We start from the raw sequence: 21,152 nt of genomic DNA on the forward strand, positions 1-21,152 counted from the left end.
TAATGAACAGTTTCGACTAATTACTTAAAATTAAAATTTAAGCAGTTCATAGAGCAGTCAACGTTGAAGTGTTTCAGACAAAAAATTGCATTTTATACGAATATTCTAAAAGATTCAACGTGTTTTGTTGTGTTGTGTTTATGTTTCATATGTCTTAAATGACATTAAGCAAACCAATTAGCCTATCAACCCACCAACGAACAATGCCTGACCAACACAACATGAACCAATTAATATAGCGACAATGCACCGCATTATAATCATCGAATTAGCTCGCGCCTCGCTGACAGCCGCCTCCATTGTTCCCGCCAACTCAGATTGACGTTTGTTTTGGCGCGAATTCAAACGCCGTCGCCGTAAATGGTGTTGACACCCTCAAAATGGAGATTATTCATGGATGTTTGCGGCCCTTTGTCGGGGTTACACGGTGAGTTTATGAAATTTATATTGACACGGCGGAGATTATCGACGGGCCCGTTGTGAAACTGGATTTGAATCAAACGCGAATGTGGGAAAACGGGTCGCGTGCCGCTGACAGAAATATTAATAGCGCCCACTCGTGTACCCGCGTACATCATACATGTGCACTATATTGTACGTACACAGCTTTTATAACCAGTCCCATTTTGGTATTATACTTATTTTTTATATATTTCAGAAACTCAATTTTTTTTCTGTTATTGCTTTCTTTAAAATTATCGAAACACCACAAAAAGCACTTGTGCCTACACCGAAACGTCTACACTCACCTAATTTGAAGATTCACTCGAGAAAAAAAAACTTCAAACAAGGAAGCCACACTCGACAATCAAAGGCGAGGGCTCGATCCACTGGTGTTGCCATCAGCGCGTGAAACAAGATGCCAACTTTAACGAGCCAACCGTCTTGTGTTGCCAGAGATATAACAAGCGGTCGCCCGGGGCGTATCGTGGTAATGGGGCGGCGTGCCCCGGGCGATGCAGTGATTTATGTCCGGGTGTCGGTAGCAGCCAGGAAACGCCCTAATGTTGTTACACTTGTTATTCGATGACAATAAACAATAACGCCCGGAGATACGTTTGCGAGTTTTATTCTTGTTATGTTGGTACAGCATTGTTTTCTCACGGTTTCGTGTGATTTCAATTGTAGCTAAAATTGGTCTTACATAATTCGTTTTTATTTCATTTACTATTGACACTAGTCAAATGAGTAAGCTCACGATCTTATTTCTGTCAAGCGGGTACCGAAGCCCGTAGACGACACAAGGTATATTTATTATGGCTATCCTACCCTCCAAAACTAAACAACTGCTCCGCGGCAGATAGAGACGAGAAGGTGGTAACTAAGGTTACAGTCTCACAAGGCTACAGTAAAAAGTCTGTTGTAATAAAAACCTTTTATTTTCAGGAGTACAAAACATTGAATTTTGACGTTATCCAAATATTATCGATCAATGTATTTAAATATTTCTACGATTTCACTCTTTTGTTCCTACCTAAGCTGATGGCCTTGAGAGGCCATTTCAGCGTAACCCTAACAAGTAGGTGAACGGTGAACCCTAACAATTAAACGGCCGGCTGGTGTAGTGGTAAGTGACATGGTCACTACACAAGGTGGTCGCGGGTTCGAATACCGCCAAGGGAAGATATTTGTATGATAAATTAAAAATGTACATATTTTCCAGGATTATGGATGTATATTAAATATATGCATGCGTATAATAAAAATCTTACATTTATTTCCCTTATCTGGTACAATCTGGTACCTGTAATACAAGTTCTTTACGAACTTATCACGGGACCAGTTAACGGCAAGAAACTCAGTGGGCCGTGTCTGTGGGTTAATTTACTCGCCGAGCCCCTCGTCGCAGATGACGGGTTAGACGAGAACGATGACCGGTGCTTGGAGTACCTAAAAGCACCGTTAGTAGATCGGGAGGATCCGATATGACGTGTTTTGGGCGACGTCGACTGTTTACCGATTTCACTCAGAGATCGTACACCTAATCGAAACTTACTTGGGTCGGCGTTAGGTGAATGAGCGAGGCGAGGTGCTCCCTCTCCGGCGCCGACAGATACTTTTGCTGCTTAAATCTCCGCTCCAGCTCGTAAACCTGTGAACCCAAACATTTCATTATACCCAACACGTTCCCTTGGTCATTCAGTCTTTTATTTATTTATTTTTTATTGTTTAGATAGGTAGACGAGCTCACAGCCCACGTGGTGTTAAATGGTTACTGGAGCCCATATACATCGACAACGCAAATGCACCACCCACCTTTAGATATAAGTTCTAAGGTCTGAGTATAGTTACAACGGCTACCCCACTCTTCAAACCGAAACGCATTACTGCTTCACGGCAGAAATAGGCGGGGTGGTGGTACCTGTGCGGACTCACAAGAGGTCTTACCACCAGTGAAACGAGTTTTTTAACGTTCTCGATAGCGTAAAAGTTAACTCAAATTTGTATGCAGTTAGAACAGCGTCTCTGTCTTTGCCGAGAATTTAAAAAAATCGCACTAAGCACACAGGAGTCGCGATGCGTGGACTTGATGCGAAGTACGTAGATACATGGTCGTAGATAATTTATTTTGGTTAATCCGTACCTCGTGTTATGTATAGGTATCGTTATGTATAGATAAAAACGGAGACTTATAACTCATGTCTTCGGGTGGGTGGCGGCATTTACGTTGTAGATGTCCATGGGCTCCGGTAACCACTTAACACCAGGTGGGCCGTGAGCTCGTCCACCCATCGAAGCAATAAATAAATAAAAATCGAGTCGCATTATAAAAATAGCGGGTAGATGAAAAAATTAATCAGTCTGCTTTAGAATTCTGGATTTCGTGCGTAGACAAGACATCGGTAATTACAAATTAAACAAACGGAATTTTTATATTATTTACGTGTTTTTTTTTATCAACTTCAATCGTAATACAAACATACGCCAATTTTATATCGATTCATTAATGACGGATTGAGAATCGCTTTTTTAAGTATCGCTTTGAATTTTCATCTTGAGAATAGAAATTTTGTATGAAGATATATTAACTCTCATTTCCACCTGGATTCATTAATCCTATTATGCATATTTATTATATACTATTTGTATTTTAAATGCATTATAAATGTGGGGCACTTGATTTAACATATAAAACATGCATACAATTTGCTCATAAAAAATTGCAATTTTCTTATTTACTTGAATTTTATTGTTGAATCAGCTTGTTTAATATCAGGGTATTTTGTAGACCTCAAAAAGAAAGTGCGCTGTTGCTTATAAGCCTAACAAAAGCGCTAAATAGAAATATCATCTTTGTATGGTCTAGTGATGTTGAGTACCTACTGGACGTGTATACTCCATGTAAGTCAATTTATTTATAATTATTTCATGATTCGGATTTCGATATATGATTTCTTTCCTCATTTGTAAACGAAGTAAGGATTCATTACTTGAGAGCAGAAAATGTGGAATGTTTATTTATTATTAATTAATTAATATTATTCTATATATTATTATGTAAAAATGAATTACTGTTCGTTAGTCTCGCTAAAACTCGAGAACGGCTGGACTGATTTGACTAATTTTGGTCTTGAATTATCTGTGGAAGTCCAGAGAAGGTTTAAAAGGTAGATAAATATGAAAATCCTTGGAATTAAATAAAAATAACAATTTTGTTTTTCCTTTGTTTGTTTTAAGTTTATTTTATACAAAAGTTTAGGTCTTTTATTTATCGATTGAGGCACTACGAAGTCTGCCGGGTCAGCTAGTTCCTAACAAAAAAAGGAAACGCAAACATACCTACAGTTTTGCAAATTAGAACACACTGTTGTCATGCCCTATGCCCCATTGCCCTATTTATTGAAACGTAGTATGTACATAAATATGAAAAACAAATACGAGCTAGGTATTTACTTTTTGTCCATCTCTGCGAGAAAAAGCAGGTCTACGTAACAAAACAAAAGAAAAAAAGATTAAAGTAATCTATATATTGAGGTGTCAGTGATTATGGTTGAGTTTCGATCAAAATCAAAAAGCAAAATTTTTTTTTTTATTCAACATAAATAACATACTTGTTGAACGTCAAAAAGAACTACCGCCAATTCACAAAAACTAGCCTCCGTCCTGAGAAGAACTGGCAAGAAACTCAGCGGGCATGTCTTTTTTTTTTAATATTAGTTTTTTTTTTTTATTCATTTTTACAAGAGGTATTATAACGTAACAATTATTGCAATATTGAAATGCCCGGAGCGAGCAACTCATTCCCACTTTGTGCAATCTTCTAGATAATCATTGACTTTATAGTACCTAAGCTTTATTGCACAGATGTTCTTTAATAGTTTTCTTAAACCTGTGTATATGTAGGTTCTGAACATCTTGTGGGATTTTGTTGTACAGGCGCACAGCGACTGAACCCAAGTATAATTGAACCCGTGTAGCTTAGAGCCAAGCTCGCTCTACATTCGCGGTCACAGGTCCCGAACAATATATCTTTTAACGCCACCGACAGCCCCGAACGAAAAGCGAAAAACTTTACCGACCGCGAGCTTTAACATCAACAACAAAAAAAGCCACGAAAGCACAGCGAAAGCTCGTTTTGACTCACACGTACACTTCATAAAACAGGCATCGGGGAATTTCCGAGGAATAGAATTAATTACACGCTCGATGTAACAGAGGCGTGGTGCTGCGCCCCCGGGGCGGGGTCGAGGGCGGAGCGCCACGGCCCGGCGCCTCGCCAATTAAATACCCTACTTTTAACGTAATTTACAGTTTTATGCGTATACCTTTAGAGTAAGGCTCCTACTAGATTGTAGGGTACGAATTCAATGTAAATTGCGTATTAAGTCATTCCATAGGAAGCATCCGAGACCTGCTAAGTGACCTGTCCGAAGCGATCAGATCCTCAGAATGTTACATGTTTTATTTATTGGAACGAAGTTCCTTACGGCAGGCTTGGAGAAGATAGGGATTTTGCTGCGCGACCGAACTGAAAAAAATGTGATAGTAAAAACCGTAAGAAAAAGTCCGTGGAATAAGGCCTTGTTTTCCGCACAGTGATATTTCACCGCGCGATTTTTTTCTCGTAATTCTTCTTTTTTTCTTTTATATGGAACTTCGTTCCTATCCGGTGTCCCACGACACCACACATCTTTTTTTTATTCCTTCAATGGGTGGACGAGCCCAAAGCCCACCTGGTGTTAAGTGGTTACTGGAGCCCATAGACATCTACAACGTAAATGGCGCCACCCGCCTTGAGATATGAGTTCTAAGGTCTCAGTATAGTTACAACGGCTGTCCCGCCCTTCAAACGGAAGCGCATTACTAACTAACGAACTATTAACGCCCTTCTTCATCGCAACGTGACCAAAAAACTTGAAAACCCTACGCAAGCAAGTGGTGGAAAATCTTGTAGAATAGGTAATTTTCGAGATCGATTTTCGAGAATTTTCGAGAAAACCTTTATGAATGAGTTTCGTAACCCAACGACCAACATACTATTTTAATTTACCTACACAGATTCACCTCCATAAAACGATTGTCCGAAAGATATTATATATTAGGCATCTGCTTTTAAGCTAGCCTTCTTTTTTAAATTCATACAACATATTTGAAGTTCTGCGATCTCTCAAAACCCAAATTTTTTGTTTTGTAACAATTTTGACAATAAAATATGATCTATGAAGTTTAATATCTCAGTAGCCATGGTAGCGCCCCTACTGTACCCCGAACTCCCTCGTAAAGCGGTCTATCAACGCACGACTCGCAAAACTGCGACTAATTGCCATTATTTCAGTATTATATTGAATATATAGTTTAATTGTCGCATTACGGTTTCTCATCTATTTCGGGGCGTTTAAATAATCTGAATTACTTGCAGAGATATTAATAATTGATTTAATAATAGGTGTTTGGTTCACAGTATACAATTTAGACTCTTGGAGCGAAACCTCCTGTGTAGTTTTTAAGACTTATTCACTAGTTGTTTTTAATTATACTGGTGGTAGGACCTCTTGTAAGTCCGAACGGGTAGGTACCACCACCCTGCCTATTTCTGCCGTGAAGCAGTAATGCGTTTCGGTTTGAAGGGTGGGGCAGCCGTTGTAACTATACTGAGACCTTAGAACTTATATCTCAAGGTGGGTGGCGCATTTACGTTGTAGATGTCTATGGGCTCCAGGAACCACTTAACACCAGGTGGGCTGTGAGATCGTCCACCTATCTAAGCAATAAAAAAAAATCCACAATTAAAGAAGATACCTACATACAAAGTATTTTTAGGTCGATACAAGGAGAGTCATTAAAAATAATCGTGTAATGAACTGCCAGGATTATTTGAATTAAAACAGGTAACATCCCCGAGGTAGTATTTATTTGTAAAATGATCGACAAATAACGCACCCCTGGGGCGAGGGTTGCGAATACGATCGTAGGGGTGAATCGAGCTGGATCGCGCATGTAGATAACAAATGTATAGCACCATCCATACGAATAGTAATGTGTATGTTTTAGAAGAAAATGAGATTTATTAGCGCGGCACATGATACAGCTCATCCAGGCGTAGGCAGCGGCTTGGCTCTGCACCTGGCATTGCTGAAGTCCATGGGCGACGGTAACCACTTACCATCAGGTGGGCCGTATGCTTGTCTGCCTGCTCGGGCAATAAAAAAAGAAAAAGGCATATGTTACTGTCGCTCCAAGTCATAATTAACCCAATACCATCTTTAGATGAATTGGAATTTTTCGTTAAAACTAGGCCGCTTAGAAAACAAATTAGAACAGAATTCATTCTCATACCAGAATTAAAGGTAAAAAAAGCCTAATGGAAGTTCAAATAAATGTTATTTGCGCACTACTCTATGCGACAACGCGCTACTCTGTACCAATGTTGGCGCTATAGTAAAATGATTTTTTTTTATTGCTTAGCTGGGTGGACGAGCTTACAGCCCACCTGATGTTAAGTTGTTACTGGAGCCCATATACAATGTTAATGTGCCACCCACCTTGAGATATAAGTTCTGAGGTCTCAGTATAGTTACAACGGCTGCTCCACCCTTCAAACCGAAACGCATCACTGCTTCACGGCAGAAATAGGCAGGGTGGTGGTACCTACCCGTGCGGACTCACAAGAGGTCCTAACGCCGGTAAAAATTAATGTTAAAAGGTCTTTAAGAAGGCTCAGGTATTTTACTTTTGAAAATATGGAACAAAATCCTGTGTGGTTAGTGTGAGCGCGGTACAATCATAGAAACAGAATAATCAGGTACATTGCAGGTCGCCAAATAAGCTGGCTTGATTCTTATAAAACAATGAAATCATTTATTTCGCTTGCGAAAATAATCAGGTCGTCTAAATAAACAATAAATGTTGTAACTAAAATTGTATTTTATTTTATTCGTAGGTGATTTGTTTTTATGCAACGTATGCATGCTTTCCTCGTCCATTTCAAACGTAAATAAATGTTTACAAACGTGTTAAATAATTAAATATGACATAAATACCACCAATCGCTTACTAATAAATGATCATTTTACATAGATCTATAATTTCGTGCGATAATATTTTACTACGAATTTCTAATGACGTTGCATTTTCTAATCTTTGTAACCAATCATAAGTTGTAGCAACTAAAAATGAAAACTATTTGCGTAAAGGTTAAAAATACTATCTTGTTTGTAAACAAATCGTATCAAAAGACAACCTTTAGTGTATGTAGTACTTCTGATAAAGAGATCACTGACCTAGTAAAAAATACCTACAGCGTGTGTAACAACCGTGAAATTATTTCTCCCGGGAAACGTTCATGCGTTTCGGCTTATTGAGTAAGATAGTCGCTATGTAAGTGTTCCCCAAGCGCTATGACATGTCCTTCTTCAAACGAGGCTTGTAGAAAGTATCAAACGGCAGGCAGTGGCTTGGCTGTGCCCCTGGCATTGCTGAAGTCCATGGACGACGGTAACCACTCACCATCAGGTGGGCTGTATGCTCGTCTACCTATCTCTCTCTCTTCCATCGGTCCCTCACTGCTGAGGATCGTGATTCCGTCCGATTCCGTCAACTAGCTGGTCTCCATCGATCCCGTTCTGTAGCTTGGTGGAGTGCGTCGCTGACAGATATTTTCAGTTCCTCTATTTGGTCCGACCATCGTTATATCGTCTGCCTTTAAGGCAATAAAAAAAAGAATTCAAATTGAGACTATAACCTCACATCTCAAGTTTCATACATAAAATCACGTAAGCATTTCTAGCTTATAGCGCAAAAAGTATTATAAATGCTGTGGATACTCCTAAGTATATAATGTATTTAGCTTCGCCCTCTAAAACAAGATACCAACAAGATATTTACCATGATAAGAAATCTCCACTCTATATCTATCGTAATCTTTACGTCTATCGTAATGGTTCCTCTGTAGAATAAGTGTAGAGATGCAATTTAAAACAGTTTTGTTTTCCTTACCTAAGCTGATAGCCTTGAGAGACTATGTCAACGTAGCCTAAAAACTAGGTTAGTTCACGGGGCTAAAACCGAACGACTTTGCTAACACTAACCCTAGCAAGAGCAGTGCTTTGCAGAATCTACCACCGGATCGGAAACGCGACTCACTGAGAAGGTCCGGCAAGAAACTCTGTGGGCTTAAATAGTGTAAATCAGGGGTGGTTGGCCACCGGTAGATCGCGATCGACCGGTCAATCGTGGCTATTATTTCAGTCGATCGTGTTATGAGAAAAAATATAAATACATAGAACAGACTGCGCAACGTAATCACGAATTGCTGCGCGCATCATCTTCATCTTTTATCATTTGTTAATGACCATTACCTCACATTATTGATCTATTTAGTTATAATTTTAGGTTTATTTAAATATATCTATATACTTATACTTATACTTATACTTATAATATTATAAAACGGAAGAGTGTGTGTTGTTTGAACTCACTAATCTCAGGAACTATTGGTCCGATTTGAAAAATTCTTTCAGTGTTAGATAGTCCATTTATTGAGGAAGGCTTATAGGCTATATAACATGACGGTAAGACCAATACAAGTGGGGCACCAATAAAGAATGTTTCAAAATAGGGATTTAAATAGCTTCCTTAACATTCTATAATTCAAAGATATTTTCACTTTATACGTAAATGAAGTGGGGGGGGGGGGGTAAAATTTAGCGTTATGCCAAAGTAACTATTCCACGCGGTCGGAGTCGCGGGCAAAAGCTTGTTTATAATAAAAGAAAATATGCTACTTGTATACTGAACTGCATTGTTTCATTAAATTTCAAGAAAGGTCATTCATTGGTAGATCGCACAGTCTTTCGTCAGTAGACAGTAAGATCTTTTGCCAACCCTGGTATAAATGGATCTGATGAACAGGACTCGGCGCTTACATTAAACTTACTTTATTTTAATGTCGAAGTTGCTCAAATGAAAAGCATTTCGGGCTTATTGCGTCGGGAGCTTACAGTCCGGTATACAACGTGTTCAAAAGTTGGACTATAGAATGCTTCAAAGTGAACTGACCTGGGCTTGTGTAAAGAGCACTCTCCTCTTCCGCCGCTGCGCCAACGGGAATTGCATGGGCTTGGCGTCAGGACCCGCACACGCCGCCAGCCCGCCCATGTTATTGACATGACCCATTCCCCCTGACGTTGAAGTCATCAGCCTGGAAACTGAAGTACTGCATTAGTTTTTTATATAACTCAAGTTTTTTTTTTTTTTTATAGATGGGTGAACGAGCTCGCAGCCCACCTGGTGTCAAATGTTTACTAAAGCCCGTAGACATCTACAACGTAAATACACTACCCACCTTGAGATATAAGTTCTAAGGTCTCAAGTATAGTTACAACGGCTGCCCCATCCTTCAAGCCGAAATGCATTACTGCTTCACGGCAGAAATAGGCAGTGTAGTAGTACCTATTATTAAGGCTGGTACCTGGTATTAAGTTTGACATATTTTCGATCTAAAAACGGTAATTTAATTCTCTTAGTTGTAGCACAGTCGTTGTAAAATGACATTGGTACTTCGATTATATTTCGAAGGTAAGCCGTATGCTCGCTCGATCAAACATTGTAACCTCAAAAAGTCATAACAAAGAAAAAAACTTAATTTAAATTACTTTGAACTTTTAGAAAGGAGTACTACGTATGGGTATTGCACTTTTTATTTTAATTTCAATCAATTTTATATCTTCTTGTCCTTAAATTAGGGGTTATTGTCAAATGCGGTATGATGTTTATTAAGTGCCTACAAAGGTAGACTACTAACGCCCGGTTCCAATATCCAAAAAACGAATCGTTTTATATTACGATCCGTTACAATATCTACGAATCGTAGGACAAAATAGTTCCTATAAAAACGACTCGTTTTTAAAATTACTGATGACTTGCTACTAACGGATGGGAGGGCTAACATAACGGTTCGTACTGCGTTTTGTATGGAGACTGTTGTCTGTAGTGTTCCTATATTATTTTAGAAATGTCAGTGAGCTGTCAGAACTACCACGCGTAGAGCATTTTTTAACCTACCGATTTTGTTCGGTTGTGCTTTGGAATTTTTGTGTTTGTGTTTTTTCTTTTAAAATGTCGAGTTCAGAAAGTGATAACGAAGTTTTAATGTTACTGAATTCAAGCGACGATTCAAGTGATGATACGCGAAGTAATAGAGTGTATAAAACAAGAATCAATTATTATTCAGAGCTCGATAATCAGGAGTTTCAACTAAGATTTCGGCTCGACAAGCAGTCTGTGCAATTACTGTTAGGTGAAATTTATCCTTTTTTAAAGGTAAAAGGAACCAGGTTCGTATTTTTAATGCCAGCTGTTAATTGGTATTTTATGAAGTAGTTAACTATTTAACACATGAAAATAGTATTTACTAGTTTATTTTAATTCTAGGAATCATGGAATATCTCCCTTACATTACAATTTATCAGTTTGTAATGAAATAAACGAACAACAAAGTACGACGCTAACACAAATTTTTTGGTATTTTGGCGCGGTCCGGCCGACATCTGGCGTTTCCTTTGTCTCTTCATGGCGTTTTGTTCACTTTACAGTTAAAACTAAAGTAACTGTTTTTAAATTGTGAATGTTCAAATAAAATTACATATGTGATGAATTATAATTAATTTATATTATTTTAAAATATTTATGTAAAAATACTAATAAAAACTTATGTATTTTGAAAAGAGTTTTATTTCTAAAGGATCTTTGTGACACAATCATTTGCATTAACGAAACGCAGAGGGATTCGTTAGTAAGCAGCGCGCCGACGGATGCTCGTAGGTAACGCGGCAAGTTAAATAGTTGTGGAACGCTAATATACGCCTACGTATTGGTAGCATGATTACGATTAGTTGTTATAATACAATGACGATTCGTTATTTTTTGGAACCGGGCATAAGTGTACTGAAATTTCATAACAAATGATTGCCTTATAGTTATGGTTCACCATTAACTCAACTTGGATTATGTCACAAATCATGATTTAAAATTATTTTAATTGAATTCCTAGCAACATTAACAAAATTACTTGCTCTAGCCACATTTCATCCCCCGAGTAGCGACACTCGCGATTATTTTTTTGTTTCACTACGTCAGTTGCGGCAAAGCAATTAAATTTAAACAGCCACTACGTAGCATTCAGCGTGTCAGTAAATTATTAAGCTTTATTGTCTTATTATTTGTCTTAATTTTGATAATCGACGTTATGAATCGAAATCTATATATTATTATTCGAGTTATCGAACTGTTTTAATGCAAAGCCGGACGGTATACAGTCTGTACTGTCTCTCCGCCTGTCCCGGCAATATTTCCTACCTAACTATGGCCCCTAGTTCAGTGACCACTCAAGGATATCTTTAAATAGGTAATCGTTGTAGTAAAATCGTAGTACGAGTTATTGCTCGTTGAGACATGATGGATAAATTGTATTCATACGTAACAAGTTCATTGCACTAATGGTAGGGTGGTAGGGATATCTGCCGCGATGCCGCCTGATAAAACACAGACTTAAAACTTAGGAGGCGGCAGTTACGCTGTTCATCCCTATTGGCTCCGGTAACCACTTAACACGGGGCTTAATGTCGGATCTTTCACTTGTCTAGGCAATAAAAAAAGAAACAGTATGGATAGTTTTTAATACGGCACCAATGATCTGATGGTGTATCTTTGCCGTGGTCTATAAACTTAATGTATTCCACCCATCTTGATGCATGACAGTGAAATCTCGAGCTTGCGAACAAAGCGATATCACAAGGCCATGAGCAAATACGATATCAATTAAAAGCGAACCTAAATGATCCGAATTTCCGATAACATGGCGGCTTTTATCCCGACCGAACAAAGTAAATGGAGCTCGTATTCTTTGTGAGGCATTACGTACGTTAAGTCTGAATCAATTGTCGAATGTAAGCTTGCGAGTGGGTTCGATGCTGGCGATACGCGGTTCCGTAGCTGAATTTAAACGAAGCTGTGTCTGGTATTTCCTTTTACTGTTTTAACTAATGAATTCCAGCCATGATTCACTAAAACTGTCGCTATATTTGTAAAAACGCACGTTTTGAGGTTCTTTTTTCTCGTACCTATTCGCTGTTAATCTAAGGGGTTATTCCAACTACGCTGTGACTGGTAGGCGAACTCACTGTTTTAACTTAAGAGAATTTGCTAACACTAGCCCTAGCAAGAGCAATTTTCGGGGAATGTATCACCGGTTTTGAATCGCGACCCATTGAAAAGATCCGGCGTGAAACGCAGCGGGCTGTGTCTATGGGTTGGCGTTTCAAGAAATGATATCGGAATTTTCGCTGATAAATAAATAAATAAGATAAAAATAAAAAGCCTTTTATTTCCTGCTAAAATACAAAGTAAATAGCTATTTAATAAATTTTATTTTTCTTCACTTATGTTTGGCCCATTAATGTTAATGAAACCTATTAAACATGGTGAAGGCCTCCTCCAAGTCCTTCTATTTGGTTCTATTTTGAGCTACCTGTATCCATCGAGGGCCAGCAATAGCTTTTATATCGTTCTCCCATTTTGATATCGGGCGACCCTTTTTTCTTTTGCCTTGTGGCCCTTCCCATGCAGTTATTCTTGCAGTCCATCTCTGGTCCTTAAGTCTGGCTACATGATCAGCCCATTTCCACTTCAAGTTTCTGGCATATTCGAGAGCATCTATAGATTTTGTTTTTTCTCTAATATTTGTGTTTCTGATTTTATGAATCTTTCTTATATTCAGCAGACTTCGCTCCATTCCTCGTTGGCAGCTTACTATTAGATTATTGGCCTTCGCTGATATTTAAACAAAATCCCATAAAAATGTTGTCGTAAAAAAACCTTATTCATAATTCTCGAAATGATATATTTACGAATTGGATTACTTTAAAAGTTAACGGGTTCACCGTTTAATGCACGACAAGGAAGTTAGTAAATGATTTCATTTATTAGCATTGAGTTTTAAGTAGCTTCAATTGGCAAAAATGTTCAGAGAACAACCAAACCTCTTCGTACCGCTAAAAACTATTTCCATACCTACCTCGTTTGAACAAGGACATAACGTAGCGGTCAGGGAACAAACTCGGGGGGCACTTAGTGAGAGAGGGATGGGGTGCTTTCCCACCCGATTTTGGATATAAAATTTCTACACGTGAATTTTGAAATAATTATTCACCATGGTATCTCTATCTCTGTCTGTCATCTTTGTTCGCCTATATTTTCGGTCATGTTTCATAAGGCAATAGGAAATGTTTGATTAACTATCCTAAATATACTAAATGTTTCCACCGACAATATTAAATCACTGTTAAAATACCAAGTGGTTTCTTTCTTCAGTTTAAACGTCTCTAAGTTTACGATAAACAGCCTCAATGCACAATAGGAGCTCGAGGAAGACAGAATGGGGAGTAATATTTTATTGAAAGACCCTTTCCGAGTTCGAGTGTTTTGTAAATAGAGAGTTGAATTCGGAACGAGTGATGTGTGGAATATTGCCCGTATATCGGGAAGAATTTCGTATACTGGTAACACATTATTATTTATAAATCTATGCTGTTTAGAAATTTTGCAGTAATTGTCGTTGAAAGCATTGTTGAAAGCAAGGTTTAATTTTGTTCTTTTTGTTTGTTATATCCATTTTATGTGCGCATCGATATGATTTGACATATTATAACAAGTATTTAGCTGTTAGCTGTATCCCAAAAGTATATGGCGTTCTATTAAGGGACATTTATCCCAAGTGTGTCCCACGTACATTACTCAAAAAACCAATGCCAGACATTGGTCTAAATGTAGAACTTTATTAGTGAAGTTGGCTCAGCTACTAGATCGATTCGGAGCACCCACACAACTAAAAAGTTGAATTCGTGAAGCGCACACATGTAAACCTTTTCTTTCATACCTATTCGCTGGTAGCCTAAGAGGGTATTCTAGCTACGCCCTAACGATTAGGTGAGCTCATGGACTTAACCTGAGAGAATTTGCTAATTAAATGAAATGAAGTCGTTGTGGCCTAACAGATAAGACGTCCGTTCGTGCATTCAAGTTGAGCGATGCGCCGGTGTTCGAATCCCGCAGGCGGGTACCAATTTTTCTAATGAGATACGTACTCAACAAAGGTTCACACGATGAAGGAATAACATCGTGTAATAAAAATCAAACCCGCAAAATTATAATTTGCGTAATTACTGGTGGTAGGACCTTTTGAGAGTCCCCGCGGATGGGTATCACCACCCTGCGTATTTCTGCCGTGAAGCAGTAATGCGTTTCAGTTTGAAGGGCGGGGCAACCGTTGTAACTATACTTGAGACCTTAGAACTTATATCTCAAAGTGGGTGGCGCATTTACGTTGTGGATGTCTATGGGCTCCAGTAACCTATGAGCTCGTCCACTCATATAAGCAATAATAATAAAAAAAAACGTTACCCAAGGCAGTTTTGAATATCTAAGAGTATTCGTATTGAGTTACATACGATATAAAAGGATTATATGTCTCTGATCGGACCTAGGTTTGTGTTTGATACAGCGATTATTGCACAATTAGAATTACTATTAATAATAATAATGATAGCTGGAAACAAATCACGCACGGTCATCCGACCTCAATTTAAGATTCCCTGTGATATGGGTACTAAAGACTGACTTACATACTTATATACGTTTAAATATATACCTACATAAATAGATAATAGACATCCAGACAAAGAGCAAACAAAACTATTCATCACGCGAAAGTTTGCCTGATGCGGCGTTTATTACTACATCACCGAGCTAATCAGATTAGACCTCATGTCTCAAGGGTGCCATTAACACTGTATTGTTTCCGATACGGATTATCACCAGCGGTCTCATTAGAAAAACTCTATTCAAATCTGTGCTAGTTAATCTTTTATAACGATTGTTTAGTCTAAGAATAGTTACAATATGACTACTGTCCTTAACATTTCAAGCATGGACCAAAATGACTACGCATTCGTATCAAGTAATCGAACAGATAATTCGATGAATTATGTGTCTATTTTGCACTAACATGACCCGTGTGTAATTGTAGACTAATTTCTTTATTAAGATTGTGTTCGATCGTCATGACTTATGCCGGGCTTAAAGAGATTTTTTTTCGATATTATTATTTGTTTTCTTAGTACTCAACTAACATCTAAAATCTAACTGGTGGCACGATAACAGTCCTACCTTTTTTGCTATCTAAGCTAATAGCCTTGAGAGGCTATTTCAGCGTAACTTTAAGTAGTAGGTGAGCTCACGGGGCTCAAACCTGACGACGTTACTAACACGAACTCTAGCAAGAGCCGTGCTTCGCAGAATCTACCACCGGATCGGAAATGCGACCCACTGAGAAGATCCGGCGAGAAACTCAGTGGGCTGTGTCTGTGGGTTAATTTACTCGTCGAGCCCTTCGTCGCAAGCGACGGGTGCGACGAGAACGATGACCGGTGCTTGAGGTACCTAAAAGCACCGTTAGTGGATCGGGAAGGATCCTATCAACATACTAACAACTCCTAGATGCTTTGAACAAAGCAAAAAAAAATCATTGTTAGAGCGAGAAGTTAACGGAAAACATTACTATCAGGTTACGGTAGGCATCGTCTTGGCTCTGCCCCTGGCATTGCTGACGTCCATGAGCGACGGTAACCACTCACCATCAGGTACGCTGTATGCGCGTCTGCCTAAACGTGCAATAAAAACAATATTAATGACTTTTTGATTACCGCTTGGCGCCGTCTACGCGGAAATCGTAAATCGCTTACGTAACTATATTTTCCTCTTGTTGACTGAACTTTACGGTATCTTGAATACGTCTAAATGACCCTGTCACCCCTACGTCACATTATATATGCGACATCCGCAGCTCTCAGTCGACCCCCACTCCTATAACTACATTATTATTAGCATTTATAAATTTATTGTGAACATTAAACAGAAACTTTATGTTACGTCACGAAAATTAAATAATACGCCTACAGATTTTTTTGGTAGTCCGTTTTTTGTTTGTTTAAAATAAGTAAGCGAATACTAGAGAATATGTTTATTAGAAATAATATTTTTTTAAGTTTAAGTAAGGTCGCGAAACGACCCCTAGCGTGAAAAATAGAAAAATGCGTGCTTAAACCGTAAAAATAGTTTTCCATTTATTACAAGAATGTCGGTTTAAATGTGAATTCTTATTTTTACTTCATTTAAATTCGATACTAGTTTGTTGTAATAAAATATCGATCACCGATTGATAATGCCAACTCCAAATGCTCAAAAATGTTTAAACAACCTTATAAATACAAAAACGATAAGTAATTTTTGTGTGAGCTAAACGAAAATTGAAAATTTACGAAACGATTCTATTAAAAACGCTATTAAGCCTCTATTCATCACGATAAATTACTAAACAATAACTAAGTCGGTTAACTAAAACAAACCCCAAAAAATAATTGCCCAATAAGTTCACTCGACCCTCCGCTAGGAGTGCGTTTGATGACCACGCGATTGGCGTGAAATTACCCAAAAAGGGGGCCAGCGAGGGGACAGCGGGGGCTGGGTCAGAGGGACCAGACCACGCCGTGCAGTTGACAGCCTCGCTGACCAAAACTTGTATAATTGAAATTTTAGAATAATTGAACTCTAACAAGTTCTTGTTTCCACAGATTATCCTACAGCTCTGGTTAATATTCACAGACTACTGTGCGGACTACGACTACGATTTACTGTGAATTGCAGATTAAAAATGTAAAATAAAGTTTGTCAGATATCATTTACGCACATTGTTATTATCATATAATTTTTAGGAGTAGATAATATATCGTCGATAGGTAATAATATATCGTCGTTGTCAAACCAAAATTTGCTACGTGCACTTTTTTTTTTGAGATTTTTACTTTTCGCCTTTTCGTATAGTTCACAGGCCTATCTACCATATAAAAAAATACTGTTATGTGTCTATAGCTTTAATATTTATCTATAGCTTTCATTTGTTAGAGTTCTTAAAAATTCACTTTCATATAAAATTTTATTCGAAAATATTTTTACTCGTTAATTCAAAATAGAGTTTTTGCACATAGCAGATTTTGGTTTGACAACGACAGCGACGATATTTTAAAACGGCATTTGGAAATAAAATAATTTAATACAATACCGAGCCACAAATAAACGATGGCGATAGTCTGCGCGTGTTGATTGATTATTCATTTATTTATTTATTTGCACTTCATATTTACATTGAAATTTATTTACATTGGCGGACTTACTGCCTAAGGCATCCTATTAATGAACCAAAGGTAGTGCAGAGTAAATAATAGTAGGTACTTTGAAATACAACAAACATACACAAAAATACATTTATGTGTCGCTGATCACAATGTTATTTATGGAGTTAGCGTAACTTCAATTTAGTAAGTTATTAATATCAGAAACCGATTCAGATCTTATCAAACTCATATATATATAATTTTTTTATATAGCTAGTGTGGTCACAGAGCTTATTTTGTTACTTTATTAATATTTAATTTCATTTATGTATTCTGAAGAAAATCATAAAAATTTCCACCATGTAAATTTTTTATATTACTTACAAAAGTTATCTACATCATGAATTTTCGATAATAAAACTACGGTCATTTTTTTCGGAAATTGCCAAAGTTCCTGCTTGAATCTTTGTTTGAATCTTGATTTCCACTTTTTCTAACCATATTAAATTCAAGTTAGTACAGATAACCTATAAAAAATGTTGTCACAACTAAAAAATAGACGTTATATCGAAACTTGAACATTCTAAGTATATTTTAGATCGTACTTTGTAACATCAACACAATATATGTAGATTGATAGAGCCGGCAGTAAAAAATACAAAACGTATAGCAGTTGACAGTGGACAACGGCAACCATATTGAGGTGTATGGGCTCCGCCGCTCGACGGGCGTACCGCTAGCCCAACTAAATAACAACTAACAACCACTTAACCCTAAAAAAAGTTTTGCATTAAACCTACAACAAAAGATTAAATTTCATTGCATTTTAATTTCCCGGAATTATAACGTATGATAATCACATTAAAATCGTTATCAATACCCATCGCCCCAACTGCGAGTGTTGCCAATACAAAATAAACTGGCGCGCAAATTGTGCGTGAATAAACACAGGGGCATAATAGAGGTATTGTGCGTCTCCCCTTGGATGGCCTGTGAAAACATTGTACCGAATGTATCTGGCGCAGTTGATCGGAAAACGACGTGCTTCGATTGCAGTTAGACGGGACAGCTGGAGCTGTTTTTGTTAAATAAAACAACCTAAATACGATTTAAAGCAAAGTTACATTCAGGTTTTGTAAAAATATTAACATGTATTCATGGTTTCACGTTTTGTCTTGGAGTGACGACCTTTAGATTAGAATTTTATGCCAATTATTTAAAAAAAAATACTAAAAATTGTGGCATACATATTTTTTTGGAGAAGGAAGGCTTATTGAACGGCCGCCTGGTGTAGTGGTAAGTGACATGGTCACTACACAAGGGGGTCGCGGGTTCGAATCCCGCCAAGGGAAGATATTTGTATGATAAATATAAATGTCTTTTCCAGGGTTATGGATGTATATTAAATATATGTATGTGTATAATAGAAATCTTACATTTATATCCGTTATCTGGTACCTGTAACACAAGTTCTTTACGAACTTATCACGGGACCAGTTAACGTGGCGTGATTGTTAGTAAATATTTATTTATTTATTTATTTATTATTTATTTACTGGTGGCACAGAGGCCTTTCCAGTTTCACCAGGACAGCTACCCGAGCGCCTCCGCAGGAGCCCTAACAACTCATGAGCAATCGTTTCGCGAATGAATCTACTATCGGATGGGTATCGCGTCCCACTGAGAAGATCCGGCCAGAAACTCAGCGGGCTGATCCGTACATTACGTTGTATGTCAAACTCTTTGTCGAGTGCGACGAGTACGATTACTAGAGTCCCTAAGCCTGCTCCTAGTTTGGAGCTAAAGGCGACTAATGAAGGATCCAATAGGATCTGATATATCCTTAGGGAAGTTATGAATTTCTTTACTGAGAGTGGCATATCATTCTATTGATTCCGGTTAGTTTTTTATCGTATTAACGCAATAGTTTAACGTATTAAGATAGACATGAGATATGTGCTTCTAGAGTCGCACAAAATCGTACAAAGCGCGCGAAAACAAACTAGATAACCAAACGTGATTCCCGCCCTGACTATGCGACTCGACGCTCGGTCCAAATGAAACAGCAAACACTAGTTTCGTCGTGTGCCGTCACACCAAAGGAAGATAAACTGCGAGCGCGTCTGCGGCTGACGTGTCCACTCGGCGCATTAGCCCGCGCCCCCGCCAAGTGTCGCACACTTATTTTTTCCCGGTGGCAATTTTAATTCTGCCATGCTGACCGTGTGGCAAATTCCTTTTGATGTATAGCAACACTGCTTTAGCCTTAAATTGAAAATCTATGGCGGCACTTATCTTTAAATTGAAATTGAGCCGAACCTTCTTGGATTCGTTGTAATTAACTTCAGTTCCATTTAAGAATTGATTGTATCATTATAATAAAATGATAGCTTTACTATACGATATATATACGATACGAAATTCGACAAATCATCTCTTTAATGACGTAACAACTTCAAATCTTGCTTTGCAATCAAAAACCAGCATTCTAAATAAACAAGTTTCACGTTTGTTCCATTCTCTAAACATTGCGGTTGCATTCAATATAGCAATACTATAAATGTATACAAGCTCTATACTTCGTTTGTAAAATGTAAGCTATCTAATATTTTATTTACATGTTATTTTAGCATACTTTAAAACCTTTCACAAGCACATCTTTAGTTACATCATCTGTACTGTACTTCCGATTTAAAAGAAAAACATATTTATTGTGTTGTCTTCTCTCTTCTTCTATCTTTCAGCCTACAGAAATCCACTGCTGGACCTAGGTCTCCCGGAAGCTATGTTATTATTGTATGTATTGAATAACCCCGTATTACCATAATCGCGATGCATGACGAGTGAATTAACCCATAGACACAGCCCACTGAGTTTCTCGCCGGATCTTCACAGTGGGTCGCGTTTCCGTTCCAGTGGCAGATTATCCGAAGCACTGCTCTTGCTAGGGCCAGCGTTAGCAGCACACCGGGTTTGAAACCCGTGAGCTCACCTACATGTCAATGAGAAGCTGATGTAGCCTCTCAAAGCTATCAGCATAGGTAGAAAAAAAAAGCTTGGCATGCGGGTTAACGATCTCAGTGTGCTGTTAGGATACTGGAAGAACGCTACTGCCCATTCTTTGGATAATTTCTCAGTCGCCTCTTACAACACCCTAGGGAGAAGTGGATGGGATAGGATATTACTCTTTTTCGATACCGACACGACACAACTCTAGCTGTAGTGTCGACCCAAAACGACAGAGCCCCACCTCTATTAGTAGATGACGTCCTCCCTATTATGACCGCGGAGCAATCCCGTGCTTCAGTCAAAAGATTTACTCTATGCAACTGACTTCTGAAGTTTCAAAATGGATCGGTATGACAATCACGTTGTGTCAACGAGATCCAATTAACACTAAATAAGTCTTTACTAAATGTTATCCTGACTGACGTAGACAATATCAATGTTAAGCGCGTTTTATCTCATAAGACAAAATTGGTTATT

At 38.1% G+C, this 21,152-nt stretch overlaps 1 protein-coding gene across 4 annotated transcripts in view; it reads right to left on the bottom strand.

Moving 5' to 3' along the window:
* The window catches only part of LOC114248439 (thyroid transcription factor 1), a 53,169-nt gene that overhangs the window by 14,344 nt on the left and 17,673 nt on the right, over positions 1–21,152 (bottom strand). For all 4 annotated transcript variants that reach the window (XM_089738456.1, XM_089738455.1, XM_089738454.1 and 1 more), the window contains 2 exons: positions 9,499–9,647; positions 1,997–2,092 (listed from right to left, as the gene is read on the bottom strand). In XM_089738456.1, the coding sequence (XP_089594582.1) occupies positions 1,997–2,092; positions 9,499–9,647 (245 nt within the window). The remainder of the gene's footprint in view (positions 1–1,996; positions 2,093–9,498; positions 9,648–21,152) is intronic.

Source organism: Bombyx mandarina, chromosome 25, assembly GCF_030267445.1.
Source record: "Bombyx mandarina strain Sakado chromosome 25, ASM3026744v2".
Lineage (NCBI taxonomy): Eukaryota > Metazoa > Arthropoda > Insecta > Lepidoptera > Bombycidae > Bombyx > Bombyx mandarina.